At 63.1% G+C, this 22,948-nt stretch overlaps 2 protein-coding genes across 16 annotated transcripts in view; both read right to left on the minus strand.

Moving 5' to 3' along the window:
* Positions 1 to 1,487, minus strand: part of GYG1 (glycogenin 1) — a 46,682-nt gene extending 45,195 nt beyond the window's left edge. Inside the window, exons 1-3 of the transcript XR_005107311.1 lie at positions 911 to 1,487; positions 631 to 806; positions 235 to 387 (exon numbers count right to left, since the gene is read on the minus strand). The gene's annotated coding sequence lies outside the window, so the exon portion shown is untranslated. The remainder of the gene's footprint in view (positions 1 to 234; positions 388 to 630; positions 807 to 910) is intronic.
* Positions 1,488 to 3,009: 1,522 nt separating this feature from the next.
* Positions 3,010 to 22,675, minus strand: LOC119156924. 15 transcript variants are annotated; one of them, XM_037407380.1, is made up of 13 exons: positions 21,949 to 22,030; positions 21,669 to 21,844; positions 21,273 to 21,425; positions 20,058 to 20,763; positions 19,091 to 19,138; positions 18,157 to 18,332; positions 17,761 to 17,913; positions 16,547 to 17,251; positions 15,581 to 15,628; positions 14,647 to 14,822; positions 14,251 to 14,403; positions 12,079 to 12,126; positions 11,170 to 11,320 (listed from the first exon to the last, which is right to left on the minus strand). In XM_037407380.1, exons 8-13 carry the CDS (start codon positions 16,801 to 16,803, stop codon positions 11,280 to 11,282), a joined length of 723 nt encoding a protein of 240 aa, XP_037263277.1. In that variant the 5' UTR covers positions 16,804 to 17,251; positions 17,761 to 17,913; positions 18,157 to 18,332; positions 19,091 to 19,138; positions 20,058 to 20,763; positions 21,273 to 21,425; positions 21,669 to 21,844; positions 21,949 to 22,030; the 3' UTR covers positions 11,170 to 11,279. The 15 variants fall into 15 exon arrangements, 11 of the variants coding, with proteins under 11 accessions (XP_037263280.1, XP_037263278.1, XP_037263277.1 ...); XM_037407375.1 differs by lacking the exons at positions 11,170 to 11,320; positions 21,949 to 22,030 and adding an exon at positions 22,603 to 22,675 and having other exon boundaries at positions 11,686 to 12,126; XM_037407374.1 differs by lacking the exon at positions 11,170 to 11,320 and having other exon boundaries at positions 11,686 to 12,126; positions 22,016 to 22,096.
* Between the last annotated feature and the right edge of the window lie 273 nt (positions 22,676 to 22,948).

The following is a 22,948-nucleotide window of genomic DNA, read 5'->3' on the forward strand; positions in this document are numbered from 1 at the left end:
ACGCTTTGCAAACAGCACAAGTCTGCTTTTGAACCATCGTTTCAGACTTTGCAATCCCTTGAGATGGGGCGCTTTGTACTTAAGAGAAACAAAACCCACTCTGAGTCTTTCCTTTAACGATACAGGCCTATTCCCCTTTCCCTTAGAGAAACAACCTACTCGCTTCTGATCTCTCGAGGAATCTTAATACTCCCAACACACTGCGCCGTCAAGATCAACAAAGCAGTTTCCTACCACGTTGCCAGCGAGCGATAGGACCGTCTCGAGACGAAGTTTCCTCGGACAAAAACCCGAGCGATCTATCTTCAAGACTCGGTCCAAACGGCTCCGTCACCGTTCCATCGCAGTCCCCTTCGGCTCCACACCACTGCCTTGTGGGAACGCCCCCTAGAAAAAAAGAAACGCTTTCATCAGGGTAACAAGCAGAATACAGCTCTAGCCTTGAGGACGGCTGGCACGCACACGGCCTGTATCGCCGCAGTCCCCTGAGCCGCAGCTCAGCGCGCGCCGACAGCGGTGACGGAGGACGCGCTGAAGGCGAAAAGCCGAAAGCCAACCCCCCGAAGCCCAGAACCGTGCTCAGGCACCCGGGAGTTAAGCCTAAAACCGGTTGAAAGAGCTGCCTCCTACCTGTTCCCCCGCCACCTCTCCCCCTCCGAGGCCAGCACCTTTCCTCGCGATCCCTTTTCGCAAACAAAAGACGGACGCCTGCGGCCTCAGCTCGGTACCGAAGCACCACGATGCGCTTGCCGGCGGCGTGCTCTCTCACAAGGCTGACAGCTTCTCTGCACGCAACAGCCGAGGCCCTGTGAAAGGGGAGGAAGGCAAACACCGATCACGTCTCGCCGGGGTCAGGAGGGAGTCGGGGTGCGCTGCGGTCAGAGCCCAACGCCTTCCCCAGAGGAATTACCGGGCCACAACAAGAGGCAGGAGCGATCGGCAGACAGGCAGGTAACACGCACGGCAGCGATACCCACGGCAGACTGGCAGGACGCTTCCAGCCGCTTCACCCCGCCGCTTTGTTTCGAATTTCGTTAAAAGGCAATCCGATTCTTAAGGCTCACTCTGCTTTGAGGAGCTGCTGGAGAAAGGCTAACACGTGGCATTGGCGTTACCGTCGGAATTCCGGCGTAAAAATCACGGCAAAGCCGTGCCTTGTCAAGCGGCTTCCCAAGCAGGCTCTGGAGCCTTTCCACGAGACGGGCAAAGCCGGAGTCCCGCGGGAACCCTGTGCCAGCTCCGTCAGTAGGGCCCAGCTCTCCGACAAAGCGCACCGCCGTACGGAAACGTCAAGCGGGTTTATACCTCGGGCTCCTTTACAGCCTCGGAAAACAATACTGCCCGGCCGGACGCGCTGCTCTAAGCGCCTAGCAGGCCCGGCTGCGTTACCACGAGGGACCGACGATTCCTCCCCGGCCGTTGCCCGAGCCGCAGCGCAGCACTCGGAAGCGGCGGGCACACGGAGCCTCGCGGGCCCTCGGCGGCTACAAAAGGGATCCCTCCGTAGTCAGCAGTCCGACTCGCAAGCACGAGGCACGCGTGGCGAAGTAACATCTCGAGCGACCTTCGGTTCCGCTCCCCTTGACTTGTCGACGGACGCTTCCGGACGAACCTAGGGACAAAGGGAAAACAAAAGGCCCCGGTTTCGCGGGGAAGCAAACCAAAAGGCCTCTTCCCCTCGGCTGCTCCGGCCCCGGAGCTGACTGTCACGACACAAGATCAGCCAGACACCTGAGCTGCCGCTGCCTCCCAGCCCTCCCCGGCAGTTAAAAGGCTTGCGGAGAAAGCAGCAGTCGGGGGCGACGGCTGGGGATTCCGCTGCCGGCTGCCTTTTCTTGCTCTGGCCCGCTCGCAGGGGCGGGAAGAGGCTCCTGAGCCACACACACCCCCCCCACCCCCCCCCCCCCCCCCCCCCCCGCGACAGCGTTACCGCAGGCCCCGAGGCAGCCTCTCTGCGGCCCGCGGGGGCCGGCAGCCCCAGCCGGCTGCCACGGCTCAGGCCAGCGGCTGGGGGAAAGACAAAGCCCCGCGCAGGGCTGCGGCGGCTGCCCGGGCAGCCCGCAGGCGGCGGCGGGTGGGCGGCGGGGCGGCGCGGGCCGACCCCTCTCCCGGGCGCCGCCGCCACGAGCGAGCACCGGGGCCGCCCCGCCGCCGCTCCTCGCCGAGGTAGCGGCGCGGCTCCGAGAGAAAAAAAAAAAAAAACAAACAAAAAAAACCCAAACAAACAAAAAACCACCCACCCAGAAAAGGGCAGCCCCGTGAGGAGCCCGCTGACCACCGTCCCTGCCGGGGAGACGAGAACCGGCGGCAGCCCCGCCGGTCCCGGGCCGGGCCGCCCGCCTGCCTCAGCCCGCCCGCCGCCGGCACCAGGCGCTCCCTGCCGCGGCCGAGCGCCGGGCCGCCACATCCCCCCCCCGACCGGGCCGCTGCCCGCCGGCCCCCGGCCGCCCTTCAGCCCGAGCGCGCCGCCGCACGTCCCGGCCCGAAAGTCTTCCGGGCTCCCGGCGAAGGCTCCGTACCTCCACGGCCGCTCCAGCGCGCCGCGCGGGCCGGGAGTGAACCCGCCTTTCCCGGGCCGGATGCGCCATCTGCCCCTACGCACGAGGCCGGAAGCCCCGCCCCTAGGGGGGGGGGGGGTCAAAGCCGCTTCTGCGCATGCGCCGCCCTCGGTCGGCCAGAAAGGCTTCTGCGCATGCGCCAAAGCGGGATTGCGTCATCTGCCCGTACGCCCGAGGCCGGAAGCCCCGCCCCTTCGGCGTCAAGCCGCGTCTGCGCATGCGCTGCCCTTAGTTTGCCAGAAAGCCCTTCTGCGCATGCGCCGAGGCGTGTTGCGTCATCGGGCTGCGACGAAGCCGGAAGCCCCGCCCCCTTCGGCGTCAAGCCGCGTCTGCGCATGCGCTGCCCTTAGTTTGCCAGAAACCCCTTCTGCGCATGCGCCGAAGCCGGATTGCGTCATCGGCCCGCGACGTGCCCGCAAGCCACGCCCCCTTCGGCGTCAAGCCGCGTCTGCGCATGCGCTGCCCTTACTCCGCCGGGGGGGGGCGCGGTGCTGCCGCCTGGCGAAAAAAATTGGGTACTGCAGCCCGTCTAGCTAACGGACTGCACACTTTATTATATAGGCACGGCATCAAGAGGGGAACTCTGCCCACGGCCCGTTAGGAAGTTGCCTGGCTTCCCATCTCGGTGGATGAAGTTCTGGCAGCGAACATTCTCGATTCCACTAGTCTAGCGAAAAAAAAAAAAAAAAAAAAAAAAAAAAAAAAAATCACTCGAGAGACCAGGCTTACGCTTTTTTTTCCCCCCTTATAAAAACACTAGCAACAGTGCCTGAACGGGAAAAGGGGTCACGAAAGTTTTTATCGTAAAATGGAAGGGCACGAAAGAGAACAGAATTCGACAGACGATACGTAAACCTCTGCAGCTCTTTCCCCGTGCCTCTCGGACATCGGTTTCCAAAAACTTTCTCGGGTGAGCGTCTTTTGTCTTTGAGCAGTGCAACAGACGCTTTGCAAACAGCACAAGTCTGCTTTTGAACCATCGTTTCAGACTTTGCAATCCCTTGAGATGGGGCGCTTTGTACTTGAGAGAAACAAAACCCACTCTGAGTCTTTCCTTTAACGATACAGGCCTATTCCCCTTTCCCTTAGAGAAACAACCTACTCGCTTCTGATCTCTCGAGGAATCTTAATACTCCCAACACACTGCGCCGTCAAGATCAACAAAGCAGTTTCCTACCACGTTGCCAGCGAGCGATAGGACCGTCTCGAGACGAAGTTTCCTCGGACAAAAACCCGAGCGATCTATCTTCAAGACTCGGTCCAAACGGCTCCGTCACCGTTCCATCGCAGTCCCCTTCGGCTCCACACCACTGCCTTGTGGGAACGCCCCCTAGAAAAAAAGAAACGCTTTCATCAGGGTAACAAGCAGAATACAGCTCTAGCCTCGAGGACGGCTGGCACGCACACGGCCTGTATCGCCGCAGTCCCCTGAGCCGCAGCTCAGCGCGCGCCGACAGCGGTGACGGAGGACGCGCTGAAGGCGAAAAGCCGAAAGCCAACCCCCCGAAGCCCAGAACCGTGCTCAGGCACCCAGGAGTTAAGCCTAAAACCGGTTGAAAGAGCTGCCTCCTACCTGTTCCCCCGCCACCTCTCCCCCTCCGAGGCCAGCACCTTTCCTCGCGATCCCTTTTCGCAAACAAAAGACGGACGCCTGCGGCCTCAGCTCGGTACCGAAGCACCACGATGCGCTTGCCGGCGGCGTGCTCTCTCACAAGGCTGACAGCTTCTCTGCACGCAACAGCCGAGGCCCTGTGAAAGGGGAGGAAGGCAAACACCGATCACGTCTCGCCGGGGTCAGGAGGGAGTCGGGGTGCGCTGCGGTCAGAGCCCAACGCCTTCCCCAGAGGAATTACCGGGGCACCACAAGAGGCAGGAGCGATCGGCAGACAGGCAGGTAACACGCACGGCAGCGATACCCACGGCAGACTGGCAGGACGCTTCCAGCCGCTTCACCCCGCCGCTTTGTTTCGAATTTCGTTAAAAGGCAATCCGATTCTTAAGGCTCACTCTGCTTTGAGGAGCTGCTGGAGAAAGGCTAACACGTGGCATTGGCGTTACCGTCGGAATTCCGGCGTAAAAATCACGGCAAAGCCGTGCCTTGTCAAGCGGCTTCCCAAGCAGGCTCTGGAGCCTTTCCACGAGACGGGCAAAGCCGGAGTCCCGCGGGAACCCTGTGCCAGCTCCGTCAGTAGGGCCCAGCTCTCCGACAAAGCGCACCGCCGTACGGAAACGTCAAGCGGGTTTATACCTCGGGCTCCTTTACAGCCTCGGAAAACAATACTGCCCGGCCGGACGCGCTGCTCTAAGCGCCTAGCAGGCCCGGCTGCGTTACCACGAGGGACCGACGATTCCTCCCCGGCCGTTGCCCGAGCCGCAGCGCAGCACTCGGAAGCGGCGGGCACACGGAGCCTCGCGGGCCCTCGGCGGCTACAAAAGGGATCCCTCCGTAGTCAGCAGTCCGACTCGCAAGCACGAGGCACGCGTGGCGAAGTAACATCTCGAGCGACCTTCGGTTCCGCTCCCCTTGACTTGTCGACGGACGCTTCCGGACGAACCTAGGGACAAAGGGAAAACAAAAGGCCCCGGTTTCGCGGGGAAGCAAACCAAAAGGCCTCTTCCCCTCGGCTGCTCCGGCCCCGGAGCTGACTGTCACGACACAAGATCAGCCAGACACCTGAGCTGCCGCTGCCTCCCAGCCCTCCCCGGCAGTTAAAAGGCTTGCGGAGAAAGCAGCAGTCGGGGGCGACGGCTGGGGATTCCGCTGCCGGCTGCCTTTTCTTGCTCTGGCCCGCTCGCAGGGGCGGGAAGAGGCTCCTGAGCCACACACACCCGCCCGCCCCCCACCCCCCCCCCCCACCCCACCCCCCCCGCGACAGCGTTACCGCAGGCCCCGAGGCAGCCTCTCTGCGGCCCGCGGGGGCCGGCAGCCCCAGCCGGCTGCCACGGCTCAGGCCAGCGGCTGGGGGAAAGACAAAGCCCCGCGCAGGGCTGCGGCGGCTGCCCGGGCAGCCCGCAGGCGGCGGCGGGTGGGCGGCGGGGCGGCGCGGGCCGACCCCTCTCCCGGGCGCCGCCGCCACGAGCGAGCACCGGGGCCGCCCCGCCGCCGCTCCTCGCCGAGGTAGCGGCGCGGCTCCGAGAGAAAAAAAAAAAAAAAACAAACAAAAAAACCCAAACAAACAAAAAACCACCCACCCAGAAAAGGGCAGCCCCGTGAGGAGCCCGCTGACCACCGTCCCTGCCGGGGAGACGAGAACCGGCGGCAGCCCCGCCGGTCCCGGGCCGGGCCGCCCGCCTGCCTCAGCCCGCCCGCCGCCGGCACCAGGCGCTCCCTGCCGCGGCCGAGCGCCGGGCCGCCACATCCCCCCCCCGACCGGGCCGCTGCCCGCCGGCCCCCGGCCGCCCTTCAGCCCGAGCGCGCCGCCGCACGTCCCGGCCCGAAAGTCTTCCGGGCTCCCGGCGAAGGCTCCGTACCTCCACGGCCGCTCCAGCGCGCCGCGCGGGCCGGGAGTGAACCCGCCTTTCCCGGGCCGGATGCGCCATCTGCCCCTACGCACGAGGCCGGAAGCCCCGCCCCTAGGGGGGGGGGGGTCAAAGCCGCTTCTGCGCATGCGCCGCCCTCGGTCGGCCAGAAAGGCTTCTGCGCATGCGCCAAAGCGGGATTGCGTCATCTGCCCGTACGCCCGAGGCCGGAAGCCCCGCCCCTTCGGCGTCAAGCCGCGTCTGCGCATGCGCTGCCCTTAGTTTGCCAGAAAGCCCTTCTGCGCATGCGCCGAGGCGTGTTGCGTCATCGGGCTGCGACGAAGCCGGAAGCCCCGCCCCCTTCGGCGTCAAGCCGCGTCTGCGCATGCGCTGCCCTTAGTTTGCCAGAAACCCCTTCTGCGCATGCGCCGAAGCCGGATTGCGTCATCGGCCCGCGACGTGCCCGCAAGCCACGCCCCCTTCGGCGTCAAGCCGCGTCTGCGCATGCGCTGCCCTTACTCCGCCGGGGGGGGGCGCGGTGCTGCCGCCTGGCGAAAAAAATTGGGTACTGCAGCCCGTCTAGCTAACGGACTGCACACTTTATTATATAGGCACGGCATCAAGAGGGGAACTCTGCCCACGGCCCGTTAGGAAGTTGCCTGGCTTCCCATCTCGGTGGATGAAGTTCTGGCAGCGAACATTCTCGATTCCACTAGTCTAGCGAAAAAGAAAAAAAAAAAAAAAAAAAAAAAAAAAAAATCACTCGAGAGACCAGGCTTACGCTTTTTTTTCCCCCCTTATAAAAACACTAGCAACAGTGCCTGAACGGGAAAAGGGGTCACGAAAGTTTTTATCGTAAAATGGAAGGGCACGAAAGAGAACAGAATTCGACAGACGATACGTAAACCTCTGCAGCTCTTTCCCCGTGCCTATCGGACATCGGTTTCCAAAAACTTTCTCGGGTGAGCGTCTTTTGTCTTTGAGCAGTGCAACAGACGCTTTGCAAACAGCACAAGTCTGCTTTTGAACCATCGTTTCAGACTTTGCAATCCCTTGAGATGGGGCGCTTTGTACTTGAGAGAAACAAAACCCACTCTGAGTCTTTCCTTTAACGATACAGGCCTATTCCCCTTTCCCTTAGAGAAACAACCTACTCGCTTCTGATCTCTCGAGGAATCTTAATACTCCCAACACACTGCGCCGTCAAGATCAACAAAGCAGTTTCCTACCACGTTGCCAGCGAGCGATAGGACCGTCTCGAGACGAAGTTTCCTCGGACAAAAACCCGAGCGATCTATCTTCAAGACTCGGTCCAAACGGCTCCGTCACCGTTCCATCGCAGTCCCCTTCGGCTCCACACCACTGCCTTGTGGGAACGCCCCCTAGAAAAAAAGAAACGCTTTCATCAGGGTAACAAGCAGAATACAGCTCTAGCCTCGAGGACGGCTGGCACGCACACGGCCTGTATCGCCGCAGTCCCCTGAGCCGCAGCTCAGCGCGCGCCGACAGCGGTGACGGAGGACGCGCTGAAGGCGAAAAGCCGAAAGCCAACCCCCCGAAGCCCAGAACCGTGCTCAGGCACCCAGGAGTTAAGCCTAAAACCGGCTGAAAGAGCTGCCTCCTACCTGTTCCCCCGCCACCTCTCCCCCTCCGAGGCCAGCAACCTTTCCTCGCGATCCCTTTTCGCAAACAAAAGACGGACGCCTGCGGCCTCAGCTCGGTACCGAAGCACCACGATGCGCTTGCCGGCGGCGTGCTCTCTCACAAGGCTGACAGCTTCTCTGCACGCAACAGCCGAGGCCCTGTGAAAGGGGAGGAAGGCAAACACCGATCACGTCTCGCCGGGGTCAGGAGGGAGTCGGGGTGCGCTGCGGTCAGAGCCCAACGCCTTCCCCAGAGGAATTACCGGGCCACAACAAGAGGCAGGAGCGATCGGCAGACAGGCAGGTAACACGCACGGCAGCGATACCCACGGCAGACTGGCAGGACGCTTCCAGCCGCTTCACCCCGCCGCTTTGTTTCGAATTTCGTTAAAAGGCAATCCGATTCTTAAGGCTCACTCTGCTTTGAGGAGCTGCTGGAGAAAGGCTAACACGTGGCATTGGCGTTACCGTCGGAATTCCGGCGTAAAAATCACGGCAAAGCCGTGCCTTGTCAAGCGGCTTCCCAAGCAGGCTCTGGAGCCTTTCCACGAGACGGGCAAAGCCGGAGTCCCGCGGGAACCCTGTGCCAGCTCCGTCAGTAGGGCCCAGCTCTCCGACAAAGCGCACCGCCGTACGGAAACGTCAAGCGGGTTTATACCTCGGGCTCCTTTACAGCCTCGGAAAACAATACTGCCCGGCCGGACGCGCTGCTCTAAGCGCCTAGCAGGCCCGGCTGCGTTACCACGAGGGACCGACAATTCCTCCCCGGCCGTTGCCCGAGCCGCAGCGCAGCACTCGGCAGCGGCGGGCACACGGAGCCTCGCGGGCCCTCGGCGGCTACAAAAGGGATCCCTCCGTAGTCAGCAGTCCGACTCGCAAGCACGAGGCACGCGTGGCGAAGTAACATCTCGAGCGACCTTCGGTTCCGCTCCCCTTGACTTGTCGACGGACGCTTCCGGACGAACCTAGGGACAAAGGGAAAACAAAAGGCCCCGGTTTCGCGGGGAAGCAAACCAAAAGGCCTCTTCCCCTCGGCTGCTCCGGCCCCGGAGCTGACTGTCACGACACAAGATCAGCCAGACACCTGAGCTGCCGCTGCCTCCCAGCCCTCCCCGGCAGTTAAAAGGCTTGCGGAGAAAGCAGCAGTCGGGGGCGACGGCTGGGGATTCCGCTGCCGGCTGCCTTTTCTTGCTCTGGCCCGCTCGCAGGGGCGGGAAGAGGCTCCTGAGCCACACACACCCCCCCCCCCCCCCCCCCCCCCCCCCCCCCCCGCGACAGCGTTACCGCAGGCCCCGAGGCAGCCTCTCTGCGGCCCGCGGGGGCCGGCAGCCCCAGCCGGCTGCCACGGCTCAGGCCAGCGGCTGGGGGAAAGACAAAGCCCCGCGCAGGGCTGCGGCGGCTGCCCGGGCAGCCCGCAGGCGGCGGCGGGTGGGCGGCGGGGCGGCGCGGGCCGACCCCTCTCCCGGGCGCCGCCGCCACGAGCGAGCACCGGGGCCGCCCCGCCGCCGCTCCTCGCCGAGGTAGCGGCGCGGCTCCGAGAGAAAAAAAAAAAAAAAACAAAAAAAAAAACCCAAACAAACAAAAAACCACCCACCCAGAAAAGGGCAGCCCCGTGAGGAGCCCGCTGACCACCGTCCCTGCCGGGGAGACGAGAACCGGCGGCAGCCCCGCCGGTCCCGGGCCGGGCCGCCCGCCTGCCTCAGCCCGCCCGCCGCCGGCACCAGGCGCTCCCTGCCGCGGCCGAGCGCCGGGCCGCCACATCCCCCCCCCGACCGGGCCGCTGCCCGCCGGCCCCCGGCCGCCCTTCAGCCCGAGCGCGCCGCCGCACGTCCCGGCCCGAAAGTCTTCCGGGCTCCCGGCGAAGGCTCCGTACCTCCACGGCCGCTCCAGCGCGCCGCGCGGGCCGGGAGTGAACCCGCCTTTCCCGGGCCGGATGCGCCATCTGCCCCTACGCACGAGGCCGGAAGCCCCGCCCCTAGGGGGGGGGGGTCAAAGCCGCTTCTGCGCATGCGCCGCCCTCGGTCGGCCAGAAAGGCTTCTGCGCATGCGCCAAAGCGGGATTGCGTCATCTGCCCGTACGCCCGAGGCCGGAAGCCCCGCCCCTTCGGCGTCAAGCCGCGTCTGCGCATGCGCTGCCCTTAGTTTGCCAGAAAGCCCTTCTGCGCATGCGCCGAGGCGTGTTGCGTCATCGGGCTGCGACGAAGCCGGAAGCCCCGCCCCCTTCGGCGTCAAGCCGCGTCTGCGCATGCGCTGCCCTTAGTTTGCCAGAAACCCCTTCTGCGCATGCGCCGAAGCCGGATTGCGTCATCGGCCCGCGACGTGCCCGCAAGCCACGCCCCCTTCGGCGTCAAGCCGCGTCTGCGCATGCGCTGCCCTTACTCCGCCGGGGGGGGGCGCGGTGCTGCCGCCTGGCGAAAAAAATTGGGTACTGCAGCCCGTCTAGCTAACGGACTGCACAGTTTATTATATAGGCACGGCATCAAGAGGGGAACTCTGCCCACGGCCCGTTAGGAAGTTGCCTGGCTTCCCATCTCGGTGGATGAAGTTCTGGCAGCGAACATTCTCGATTCCACTAGTCTAGCGAAAAAGAAAAAAAAAAAAAAAAAAAAAAAAAAAATCACTCGAGAGACCAGGCTTACGCTTTTTTTTCCCCCCTTATAAAAACACTAGCAACAGTGCCTGAACGGGAAAAGGGGTCACGAAAGTTTTTATCGTAAAATGGAAGGGCACGAAAGAGAACAGAATTCGACAGACGATACGTAAACCTCTGCAGCTCTTTCCCCGTGCCTCTCGGACATCGGTTTCCAAAAACTTTCTCGGGTGAGCGTCTTTTGTCTTTGAGCAGTGCAACAGACGCTTTGCAAACAGCACAAGTCTGCTTTTGAACCATCGTTTCAGACTTTGCAATCCCTTGAGATGGGGCGCTTTGTACTTGAGAGAAACAAAACCCACTCTGAGTCTTTCCTTTAACGATACAGGCCTATTCCCCTTTCCCTTAGAGAAACAACCTACTCGCTTCTGATCTCTCGAGGAATCTTAATACTCCCAACACACTGCGCCGTCAAGATCAACAAAGCAGTTTCCTACCACGTTGCCAGCGAGCGATAGGACCGTCTCGAGACGAAGTTTCCTCGGACAAAAAACAGAGCGATCTATCTTCAAGACTCGGTCCAAACGGCTCCGTCACCGTTCCATCGCAGTCCCCTTCGGCTCCACACCACTGCCTTGTGGGAACGCCCCCTAGAAAAAAAGAAACGCTTTCATCAGGGTAACAAGCAGAATACAGCTCTAGCCTCGAGGACGGCTGGCACGCACACGGCCTGTATCGCCGCAGTCCCCTGAGCCGCAGCTCAGCGCGCGCCGACAGCGGTGACGGAGGACGCGCTGAAGGCGAAAAGCCGAAAGCCAACCCCCCCGAAGCCCAGAACCGTGCTCAGGCACCCGGGAGTTAAGCCTAAAACCGGCTGAAAGAGCTGCCTCCTACCTGTTCCCCCGCCACCTCTCCCCCTCCGAGGCCAGCACCTTTCCTCGCGATCCCTTTTCGCAAACAAAAGACGGACGCCTGCGGCCTCAGCTCGGTACCGAAGCACCACGATGCGCTTGCCGGCGGCGTGCTCTCTCACAAGGCTGACAGCTTCTCTGCACGCAACAGCCGAGGCCCTGTGAAAGGGGAGGAAGGCAAACACCGATCACGTCTCGCCGGGGTCAGGAGGGAGTCGGGGTGCGCTGCGGTCAGAGCCCAACGCCTTCCCCAGAGGAATTACCGGGGCACCACAAGAGGCAGGAGCGATCGGCAGACAGGCAGGTAACACGCACGGCAGCGATACCCACGGCAGACTGGCAGGACGCTTCCAGCCGCTTCACCCCGCCGCTTTGTTTCGAATTTCGTTAAAAGGCAATCCGATTCTTAAGGCTCACTCTGCTTTGAGGAGCTGCTGGAGAAAGGCTAACACGTGGCATTGGCGTTACCGTCGGAATTCCGGCGTAAAAATCACGGCAAAGCCGTGCCTTGTCAAGCGCCTTCCCAAGCAGGCTCTGGAGCCTTTCCACGAGACGGGCAAAGCCGGAGTCCCGCGGGAACCCTGTGCCAGCTCCGTCAGTAGGGCCCAGCTCTCCGACAAAGCGCACCGCCGTACGGAAACGTCAAGCGGGTTTATACCTCGGGCTCCTTTACAGCCTCGGAAAACAATACTGCCCGGCCGGACGCGCTGCTCTAAGCGCCTAGCAGGCCCGGCTGCGTTACCACGAGGGACCGACAATTCCTCCCCGGCCGTTGCCCGAGCCGCAGCGCAGCACTCGGCAGCGGCGGGCACACGGAGCCTCGCGGGCCCTCGGCGGCTACAAAAGGGATCCCTCCGTAGTCAGCAGTCCGACTCGCAAGCACGAGGCACGCGTGGCGAAGTAACATCTCGAGCGACCTTCGGTTCCGCTCCCCTTGACTTGTCGACGGACGCTTCCGGACGAACCTAGGGACAAAGGGAAAACAAAAGGCCCCGGTTTCGCGGGGAAGCAAACCAAAAGGCCTCTTCCCCTCGGCTGCTCCGGCCCCGGAGCTGACTGTCACGACACAAGATCAGCCAGACACCTGAGCTGCCGCTGCCTCCCAGCCCTCCCCGGCAGTTAAAAGGCTTGCGGAGAAAGCAGCAGTCGGGGGCGACGGCTGGGGATTCCGCTGCCGGCTGCCTTTTCTTGCTCTGGCCCGCTCGCAGGGGCGGGAAGAGGCTCCTGAGCCACACACACCCCCCCCCACCCACCCCCCCCGCGACAGCGTTACCGCAGGCCCCGAGGCAGCCTCTCTGCGGCCCGCGGGGGCCGGCAGCCCCAGCCGGCTGCCACGGCTCAGGCCAGCGGCTGGGGGAAAGACAAAGCCCCGCGCAGGGCTGCGGCGGCTGCCCGGGCAGCCCGCAGGCGGCGGCGGGTGGGCGGCGGGGCGGCGCGGGCCGACCCCTCTCCCGGGCGCCGCCGCCACGAGCGAGCACCGGGGCCGCCCCGCCGCCGCTCCTCGCCGAGGTAGCGGCGCGGCTCCGAGAGAAAAAAAAAAAAAAAACAAAACAAAACAAAAAAAACCAAAAACAAACAAACAAAAAACCACCCACCCAGAAAAGGGCAGCCCCGTGAGGAGCCCGCTGACCACCGTCCCTGCCGGGGAGACGAGAACCGGCGGCAGCCCCGCCGGTCCCGGGCCGGGCCGCCCGCCTGCCTCAGCCCGCCCGCCGCCGGCACCAGGCGCTCCCTGCCGCGGCCGAGCGCCGGGCCGCCACATCCCCCCCCCGACCGGGCCGCTGCCCGCCGGCCCCCGGCCGCCCTTCAGCCCGAGCGCGCCGCCGCACGTCCCGGCCCGAAAGTCTTCCGGGCTCCCGGCGAAGGCTCCGTACCTCCACGGCCGCTCCAGCGCGCCGCGCGGGCCGGGAGTGAACCCGCCTTTCCCGGGCCGGATGCGCCATCTGCCCCTACGCACGAGGCCGGAAGCCCCGCCCCTAGGGGGGGGGGGGTCAAAGCCGCTTCTGCGCATGCGCCGCCCTCGGTCGGCCAGAAAGGCTTCTGCGCATGCGCCAAAGCGGGATTGCGTCATCTGCCCGTACGCCCGAGGCCGGAAGCCCCGCCCCTTCGGCGTCAAGCCGCGTCTGCGCATGCGCTGCCCTTAGTTTGCCAGAAAGCCCTTCTGCGCATGCGCCGAGGCGTGTTGCGTCATCGGGCTGCGACGAAGCCGGAAGCCCCGCCCCCTTCGGCGTCAAGCCGCGTCTGCGCATGCGCTGCCCTTAGTTTGCCAGAAACCCCTTCTGCGCATGCGCCGAAGCCGGATTGCGTCATCGGCCCGCGACGTGCCCGCAAGCCACGCCCCCTTCGGCGTCAAGCCGCGTCTGCGCATGCGCTGCCCTTACTCCGCCGGGGGGGGGCGCGGTGCTGCCGCCTGGCGAAAAAAATTGGGTACTGCAGCCCGTCTAGCTAACGGACTGCACAGTTTATTATATAGGCACGGCATCAAGAGGGGAACTCTGCCCACGGCCCGTTAGGAAGTTGCCTGGCTTCCCATCTCGGTGGATGAAGTTCTGGCAGCGAACATTCTCGATTCCACTAGTCTAGCGAAAAAGAAAAAAAAAAAAAAAAAAAAAAAAAAAATCACTCGAGAGACCAGGCTTACGCTTTTTTTTCCCCCCTTATAAAAACACTAGCAACAGTGCCTGAACGGGAAAAGGGGTCACGAAAGTTTTTATCGTAAAATGGAAGGGCACGAAAGAGAACAGAATTCGACAGACGATACGTAAACCTCTGCAGCTCTTTCCCCGTGCCTATCGGACATCGGTTTCCAAAAACTTTCTCGGGTGAGCGTCTTTTGTCTTTGAGCAGTGCAACAGACGCTTTGCAAACAGCACAAGTCTGCTTTTGAACCATCGTTTCAGACTTTGCAATCCCTTGAGATGGGGCGCTTTGTACTTGAGAGAAACAAAACCCACTCTGAGTCTTTCCTTTAACGATACAGGCCTATTCCCCTTTCCCTTAGAGAAACAACCTACTCGCTTCTGATCTCTCGAGGAATCTTAATACTCCCAACACACTGCGCCGTCAAGATCAACAAAGCAGTTTCCTACCACGTTGCCAGCGAGCGATAGGACCGTCTCGAGACGAAGTTTCCTCGGACAAAAACCCGAGCGATCTATCTTCAAGACTCGGTCCAAACGGCTCCGTCACCGTTCCATCGCAGTCCCCTTCGGCTCCACACCACTGCCTTGTGGGAACGCCCCCTAGAAAAAAAGAAACGCTTTCATCAGGGTAACAAGCAGAATACAGCTCTAGCCTCGAGGACGGCTGGCACGCACACGGCCTGTATCGCCGCAGTCCCCTGAGCCGCAGCTCAGCGCGCGCCGACAGCGGTGACGGAGGACGCGCTGAAGGCGAAAAGCCGAAAGCCAACCCCCCGAAGCCCAGAACCGTGCTCAGGCACCCAGGAGTTAAGCCTAAAACCGGCTGAAAGAGCTGCCTCCTACCTGTTCCCCCGCCACCTCTCCCCCTCCGAGGCCAGCACCTTTCCTCGCGATCCCTTTTCGCAAACAAAAGACGGACGCCTGCGGCCTCAGCTCGGTACCGAAGCACCACGATGCGCTTGCCGGCGGCGTGCTCTCTCACAAGGCTGACAGCTTCTCTGCACGCAACAGCCGAGGCCCTGTGAAAGGGGAGGAAGGCAAACACCGATCACGTCTCGCCGGGGTCAGGAGGGAGTCGGGGTGCGCTGCGGTCAGAGCCCAACGCCTTCCCCAGAGGAATTACCGGGCCACAACAAGAGGCAGGAGCGATCGGCAGACAGGCAGGTAACACGCACGGCAGCGATACCCACGGCAGACTGGCAGGACGCTTCCAGCCGCTTCACCCCGCCGCTTTGTTTCGAATTTCGTTAAAAGGCAATCCGATTCTTAAGGCTCACTCTGCTTTGAGGAGCTGCTGGAGAAAGGCTAACACGTGGCATTGGCGTTACCGTCGGAATTCCGGCGTAAAAATCACGGCAAAGCCGTGCCTTGTCAAGCGGCTTCCCAAGCAGGCTCTGGAGCCTTTCCACGAGACGGGCAAAGCCGGAGTCCCGCGGGAACCCTGTGCCAGCTCCGTCAGTAGGGCCCAGCTCTCCGACAAAGCGCACCGCCGTACGGAAACGTCAAGCGGGTTTATACCTCGGGCTCCTTTACAGCCTCGGAAAACAATACTGCCCGGCCGGACGCGCGGCTCTAAGCGCCTAGCAGGCCCGGCTGCGTTACCACGAGGGACCGACAATTCCTCCCCGGCCGTTGCCCGAGCCGCAGCGCAGCACTCGGCAGCGGCGGGCACACGGAGCCTCGCGGGCCCTCGGCGGCTACAAAAGGGATCCCTCCGTAGTCAGCAGTCCGACTCGCAAGCACGAGGCACGCGTGGCGAAGTAACATCTCGAGCGACCTTCGGTTCCGCTCCCCTTGACTTGTCGACGGACGCTTCCGGACGAACCTAGGGACAAAGGGAAAACAAAAGGCCCCGGTTTCGCGGGGAAGCAAACCAAAAGGCCTCTTCCCCTCGGCTGCTCCGGCCCCGGAGCTGACTGTCACGACACAAGATCAGCCAGACACCTGAGCTGCCGCTGCCTCCCAGCCCTCCCCGGCAGTTAAAAGGCTTGCGGAGAAAGCAGCAGTCGGGGGCGACGGCTGGGGATTCCGCTGCCGGCTGCCTTTTCTTGCTCTGGCCCGCTCGCAGGGGCGGGAAGAGGCTCCTGAGCCACACACACCCCCCCCCCCCCCCCCCCCCACCCCCCCCCCCGCGACAGCGTTACCGCAGGCCCCGAGGCAGCCTCTCTGCGGCCCGCGGGGGCCGGCAGCCCCAGCCGGCTGCCACGGCTCAGGCCAGCGGCTGGGGGAAAGACAAAGCCCCGCGCAGGGCTGCGGCGGCTGCCCGGGCAGCCCGCAGGCGGCGGCGGGTGGGCGGCGGGGCGGCGCGGGCCGACCCCTCTCCCGGGCGCCGCCGCCACGAGCGAGCACCGGGGCCGCCCCGCCGCCGCTCCTCGCCGAGGTAGCGGCGCGGCTCCGAGAGAAAAAAAAAAAAAAAAACAAAAAAACAAACAAACAAAAAAAAAACAAACAAAAAACCACCCACCCAGAAAAGGGCAGCCCCGTGAGGAGCCCGCTGACCACCGTCCCTGCCGGGGAGACGAGAACCGGCGGCAGCCCCGCCGGTCCCGGGCCGGGCCGCCCGCCTGCCTCAGCCCGCCCGCCGCCGGCACCAGGCGCTCCCTGCCGCGGCCGAGCGCCGGGCCGCCACATCCCCCCCCCGACCGGGCCGCTGCCCGCCGGCCCCCGGCCGCCCTTCAGCCCGAGCGCGCCGCCGCACGTCCCGGCCCGAAAGTCTTCCGGGCTCCCGGCGAAGGCTCCGTACCTCCACGGCCGCTCCAGCGCGCCGCGCGGGCCGGGAGTGAACCCGCCTTTCCCGGGCCGGATGCGCCATCTGCCCCTACGCACGAGGCCGGAAGCCCCGCCCCTAGGGGGGGGGGGGTCAAAGCCGCTTCTGCGCATGCGCCGCCCTCGGTCGGCCAGAAAGGCTTCTGCGCATGCGCCAAAGCGGGATTGCGTCATCTGCCCGTACGCCCGAGGCCGGAAGCCCCGCCCCTTCGGCGTCAAGCCGCGTCTGCGCATGCGCTGCCCTTAGTTTGCCAGAAAGCCCTTCTGCGCATGCGCCGAGGCGTGTTGCGTCATCGGGCTGCGACGAAGCCGGAAGCCCCGCCCCCTTCGGCGTCAAGCCGCGTCTGCGCATGCGCTGCCCTTAGTTTGCCAGAAACCCCTTCTGCGCATGCGCCGAAGCCGGATTGCGTCATCGGCCCGCGACGTGCCCGCAAGCCACGCCCCCTTCGGCGTCAAGCCGCGTCTGCGCATGCGCTGCCCTTACTCCGCCGGGGGGGGGCGCGGTGCTGCCGCCTGGCGAAAAAAATTGGGTACTGCAGCCCGTCTAGCTAACGGACTGCACACTTTATTATATAGGCACGGCATCAAGAGGGGAACTCTGCCCACGGCCCGTTAGGAAGTTGCCTGGCTTCCCATCTCGGTGGATGAAGTTCTGGCAGCGAACATTCTCGATTCCACTAGTCTAGCGAAAAAGAAAAAAAAAAAAAAAAAAAAAAAAAAATCACTCGAGAGACCAGGCTTACGCTTTTTTTTCCCCCCTTATAAAAACACTAGCAACAGTGCCTGAACGGGAAAAGGGGTCACGAAAGTTTTTATCGTAAAATGGAAGGGCACGAAAGAGAACAGAATTCGACAGACGATACGTAAACCTCTGCAGCTCTTTCCCCGTGCCTATCGGACATCGGTTTCCAAAAACTTTCTCGGGTGAGCGTCTTTTGTCTTTGAGCAGTGCAACAGACGCTTTGCAAACAGCACAAGTCTGCTTTTGAACCATCGTTTCAGACTTTGCAATCCCTTGAGATGGGGCGCTTTGTACTTGAGAGAAACAAAACCCACTCTGAGTCTTTCCTTTAACGATACAGGCCTATTCCCCTTTCCCTTAGAGAAACAACCTACTCGCTTCTGATCTCTCGAGGAATCTTAATACTCCCAACACACTGCGCCGTCAAGATCAACAAAGCAGTTTCCTACCACGTTGCCAGCGAGCGATAGGACCGTCTCGAGACGAAGTTTCCTCGGACAAAAACCCGAGCGATCTATCTTCAAGACTCGGTCCAAACGGCTCCGTCACCGTTCCATCGCAGTCCCCTTCGGCTCCACACCACTGCCTTGTGGGAACGCCCCCTAGAAAAAAAGAAACGCTTTCATCAGGGTAACAAGCAGAATACAGCTCTAGCCTCGAGGACGGCTGGCACGCACACGGCCTGTATCGCCGCAGTCCCCTGAGCCGCAGCTCAGCGCGCGCCGACAGCGGTGACGGAGGACGCGCTGAAGGCGAAAAGCCGAAAGCCAACCCCCCGAAGCCCAGAACCGTGCTCAGGCACCCGGGAGTTAAGCCTAAAACCGGTTGAAAGAGCTGCCTCCTACCTGTTCCCCCGCCACCTCTCCCCCTCCGAGGCCAGCACCTTTCCTCGCGATCCCTTTTCGCAAACAAAAGACGGACGCCTGCGGCCTCAGCTCGGTACCGAAGCACCACGATGCGCTTGCCGGCGGCGTGCTCTCTCACAAGGCTGACAGCTTCTCTGCACGCAACAGCCGAGGCCCTGTGAAAGGGGAGGAAGGCAAACACCGATCACGTCTCGCCGGGGTCAGGAGGGAGTCGGGGTGCGCTGCGGTCAGAGCCCAACGCCTTCCCCAGAGGAATTACCGGGGCACCACAAGAGGCAGGAGCGATCGGCAGACAGGCAGGTAACACGCACGGCAGCGATACCCACGGCAGACTGGCAGGACGCTTCCAGCCGCTTCACCCCGCCGCTTTGTTTCGAATTTCGTTAAAAGGCAATCCGATTCTTAAGGCTCACTCTGCTTTGAGGAGCTGCTGGAGAAAGGCTAACACGTGGCATTGGCGTTACCGTCGGAATTCCGGCGTAAAAATCACGGCAAAGCCGTGCCTTGTCAAGCGCCTTCCCAAGCAGGCTCTGGAGCCTTTCCACGAGACGGGCAAAGCCGGAGTCCCGCGGGAACCCTGTGCCAGCTCCGTCAGTAGGGCCCAGCTCTCCGACAAAGCGCACCGCCGTACGGAAACGTCAAGCGGGTTTATACCTCGGGCTCCTTTACAGCCTCGGAAAACAATACTGCCCGGCCGGACGCGCTGCTCTAAGCGCCTAGCAGGCCCGGCTGCGTTACCACGAGGGACCGACAATTCCTCCCCGGCCGTTGCCCGAGCCGCAGCGCAGCACTCGGCAGCGGCGGGCACACGGAGCCTCGCGGGCCCTCGGCGGCTACAAAAGGGATCCCTCCGTAGTCAGCAGTCCGACTCGCAAGCACGAGGCACGCGTGGCGAAGTAACATCTCGAGCGACCTTCGGTTCCGCTCCCCTTGACTTGTCGACGGACGCTTCCGGACGAACCTAGGGACAAAGGGAAAACAAAAGGCCCCGGTTTCGCGGGGAAGCAAACCAAAAGGCCTCTTCCCCTCGGCTGCTCCGGCCCCGGAGCTGACTGTCACGACACAAGATCAGCCAGACACCTGAGCTGCCGCTGCCTCCCAGCCCTCCCCGGCAGTTAAAAGGCTTGCGGAGAAAGCAGCAGTCGGGGGCGACGGCTGGGGATTCCGCTGCCGGCTGCCTTTTCTTGCTCTGGCCCGCTCGCAGGGGCGGGAAGAGGCTCCTGAGCCACACACACCCGCCCCCCCCCCACCCCCCCCCCACCCCCCGCCACCCCACCCCCGCGACAGCGTTACCGCAGGCCCCGAGGCAGCCTCTCTGCGGCCCGCGGGGGCCGGCAGCCCCAGCCGGCTGCCACGGCTCAGGCCAGCGGCTGGGGGAAAGACAAAGCCCCGCGCAGGGCTGCGGCGGCTGCCCGGGCAGCCCGCAGGCGGCGGCGGGTGGGCGGCGGGGCGGCGCGGGCCGACCCCTCTCCCGGGCGCCGCCGCCACGAGCGAGCACCGGGGCCGCCCCGCCGCCGCTCCTCGCCGAGGTAGCGGCGCGGCTCCGAGAGAAAAAAAAAAAAAAAAACAAAAAAAAAAAAACCAAACAAAAAACCACCCACCCAGAAAAGGGCAGCCCCGTGAGGAGCCCGCTGACCACCGTCCCTGCCGGGGAGACGAGAACCGGCGGCAGCCCCGCCGGTCCCGGGCCGGGCCGCCCGCCTGCCTCAGCCCGCCCGCCGCCGGCACCAGGCGCTCCCTGCCGCGGCCGAGCGCCGGGCCGCCACATCCCCCCCCCGACCGGGCCGCTGCCCGCCGGCCCCCGGCCGCCCTTCAGCCCGAGCGCGCCGCCGCACGTCCCGGCCCGAAAGTCTTCCGGGCTCCCGGCGAAGGCTCCGTACCTCCACGGCCGCTCCAGCGCGCCGCGCGGGCCGGGAGTGAACCCGCCTTTCCCGGGCCGGATGCGCCATCTGCCCCTACGCACGAGGCCGGAAGCCCCGCCCCTAGGGGGGGGGGGGGTCAAAGCCGCTTCTGCGCATGCGCCGCCCTCGGTCGGCCAGAAAGGCTTCTGCGCATGCGCCAAAGCGGGATTGCGTCATCTGCCCGTACGCCCGAGGCCGGAAGCCCCGCCCCTTCGGCGTCAAGCCGCGTCTGCGCATGCGCTGCCCTTAGTTTGCCAGAAAGCCCTTCTGCGCATGCGCCGAGGCGTGTTGCGTCATCGGGCTGCGACGAAGCCGGAAGCCCCGCCCCCTTCGGCGTCAAGCCGCGTCTGCGCATGCGCTGCCCTTAGTTTGCCAGAACGCCCTTCTGCGCATGCGCCGAAGCCGGATTGCGTCATCAGCCCGCGACGTGCCCGGAAGCCACGCCCCCTTCGGCGTCAAGCCGCGTCTGCGCATGCGCTGCCCTTACTCCGCCGGGGGGGGGCGCGGTGCTGCCGCCTGGCGAAAAAAATTGGGTACTGCAGCCCGTCTAGCTAACGGACTGCACAGTTTATTATATAGGCACGGCATCAAGAAGGGAACTCTGCCCACGGCCCGTTAGGAAGTTGCCTGGCTTCCCATCTCGGTGGATGAAGTTCTGGCAGCGAACATTCTCGATTCCACTAGTCTAGCGAAAAAGAAAAAAAAAAAAAAAAAAAAAAAAAAAATCACTCGAGAGACCAGGCTTACGCTTTTTTTTCCCCCTTATAAAAACACTAGCAACAGTGCCTGAACGGGAAAAGGGGTCACGAAAGTTTTTATCGTAAAATGGAAGGGCACGAAAGAGAACAGAATTCGACAGACGATACGTAAACCTCTGCAGCTCTTTCCCCGTGCCTCTCGGACATCGGTTTCCAAAAACTTTCTCGGGTGAGCGTCTTTTGTCTTTGAGCAGTGCAACAGACGCTTTGCAAACAGCACAAGTCTGCTTTTGAACCATCGTTTCAGACTTTGCAATCCCTTGAGATGGGGCGCTTTGTACTTGAGAGAAACAAAACCCACTCTGAGTCTTTCCTTTAACGATACAGGCCTATTCCCCTTTCCCTTAGAGAAACAACCTACTCGCTTCTGATCTCTCGAGGAATCTTAATACTCCCAACACACTGCGCCGTCAAGATCAACAAAGCAGTTTCCTACCACGTTGCCAGCGAGCGATAGGACCGTCTCGAGACGAAGTTTCCTCGGACAAAAACCCGAGCGATCTATCTTCAAGACTCGGTCCAAACGGCTCCGTCACCGTTCCGTCGCAGTCCCCTTCGGCTCCACACCACTGCCTTGTGGGAACGCCCCCTAGAAAAAAAGAAACGCTTTCATCAGGGTAACAAGCAGAATACAGCTCTAGCCTTGAGGACGGCTGGCACGCACACGGCCTGTATCGCCGCAGTCCCCTGAGCCGCAGCTCAGCGCGCGCCGACAGCGGTGACGGAGGACGCGCTGAAGGCGAAAAGCCGAAAGCCAACCCCCCGAAGCCCAGAACCGTGCTCAGGCACCCGGGAGTTAAGCCTAAAACCGGTTGAAAGAGCTGCCTCCTACCTGTTCCCCCGCCACCTCTCCCCCTCCGAGGCCAGCACCTTTCCTCGCGATCCCTTTTCGCAAACAAAAGACGGACGCCTGCGGCCTCAGCTCGGTACCGAAGCACCACGATGCGCTTGCCGGCGGCGTGCTCTCTCACAAGGCTGACAGCTTCTCTGCACGCAACAGCCGAGGCCCTGTGAAAGGGGAGGAAGGCAAACACCGATCACGTCTCGCCGGGGTCAGGAGGGAGTCGGGGTGCGCTGCGGTCAGAGCCCAACGCCTTCCCCAGAGGAATTACCGGGCCACAACAAGAGGCAGGAGCGATCGGCAGACAGGCAGGTAACACGCACGGCAGCGATACCCACGGCAGACTGGCAGGACGCTTCCAGCCGCTTCACCCCGCCGCTTTGTTTCGAATTTCGTTAAAAGGCAATCCGATTCTTAAGGCTCACTCTGCTTTGAGGAGCTGCTGGAGAAAGGCTAACACGTGGCATTGGCGTTACCGTCGGAATTCCGGCGTAAAAATCACGGCAAAGCCGTGCCTTGTCAAGCGGCTTCCCAAGCAGGCTCTGGAGCCTTTCCACGAGACGGGCAAAGCCGGAGTCCCGCGGGAACCCTGTGCCAGCTCCGTCAGTAGGGCCCAGCTCTCCGACAAAGCGCACCGCCGTACGGAAACGTCAAGCGGGTTTATACCTCGGGCTCCTTTACAGCCTCGGAAAACAATACTGCCCGGCCGGACGCGCGGCTCTAAGCGCCTAGCAGGCCCGGCTGCGTTACCACGAGGGACCGACAATTCCTCCCCGGCCGTTGCCCGAGCCGCAGCGCAGCACTCGGAAGCGGCGGGCACACGGAGCCTCGCGGGCCCTCGGCGGCTACAAAAGGGATCCCTCCGTAGTCAGCAGTCCGACTCGCAAGCACGAGGCACGCGTGGCGAAGTAACATCTCGAGCGACCTTCGGTTCCGCTCCCCTTGACTTGTCGACGGACGCTTCCGGACGAACCTAGGGACAAAGGGAAAACAAAAGGCCCCGGTTTCGCGGGGAAGCAAACCAAAAGGCCTCTTCCCCTCGGCTGCTCCGGCCCCGGAGCTGACTGTCACGACACAAGATCAGCCAGACACCTGAGCTGCCGCTGCCTCCCAGCCCTCCCCGGCAGTTAAAAGGCTTGCGGAGAAAGCAGCAGTCGGGGGCGACGGCTGGGGATTCCGCTGCCGGCTGCCTTTTCTTGCTCTGGCCCGCTCGCAGGGGCGGGAAGAGGCTCCTGAGCCACACACACCCGCCCACCCCCCCCCCCCGCGAC

Source organism: Falco rusticolus, chromosome 13 (genome assembly GCF_015220075.1).
Source record: "Falco rusticolus isolate bFalRus1 chromosome 13, bFalRus1.pri, whole genome shotgun sequence".
Lineage (NCBI taxonomy): Eukaryota > Metazoa > Chordata > Aves > Falconiformes > Falconidae > Falco > Falco rusticolus.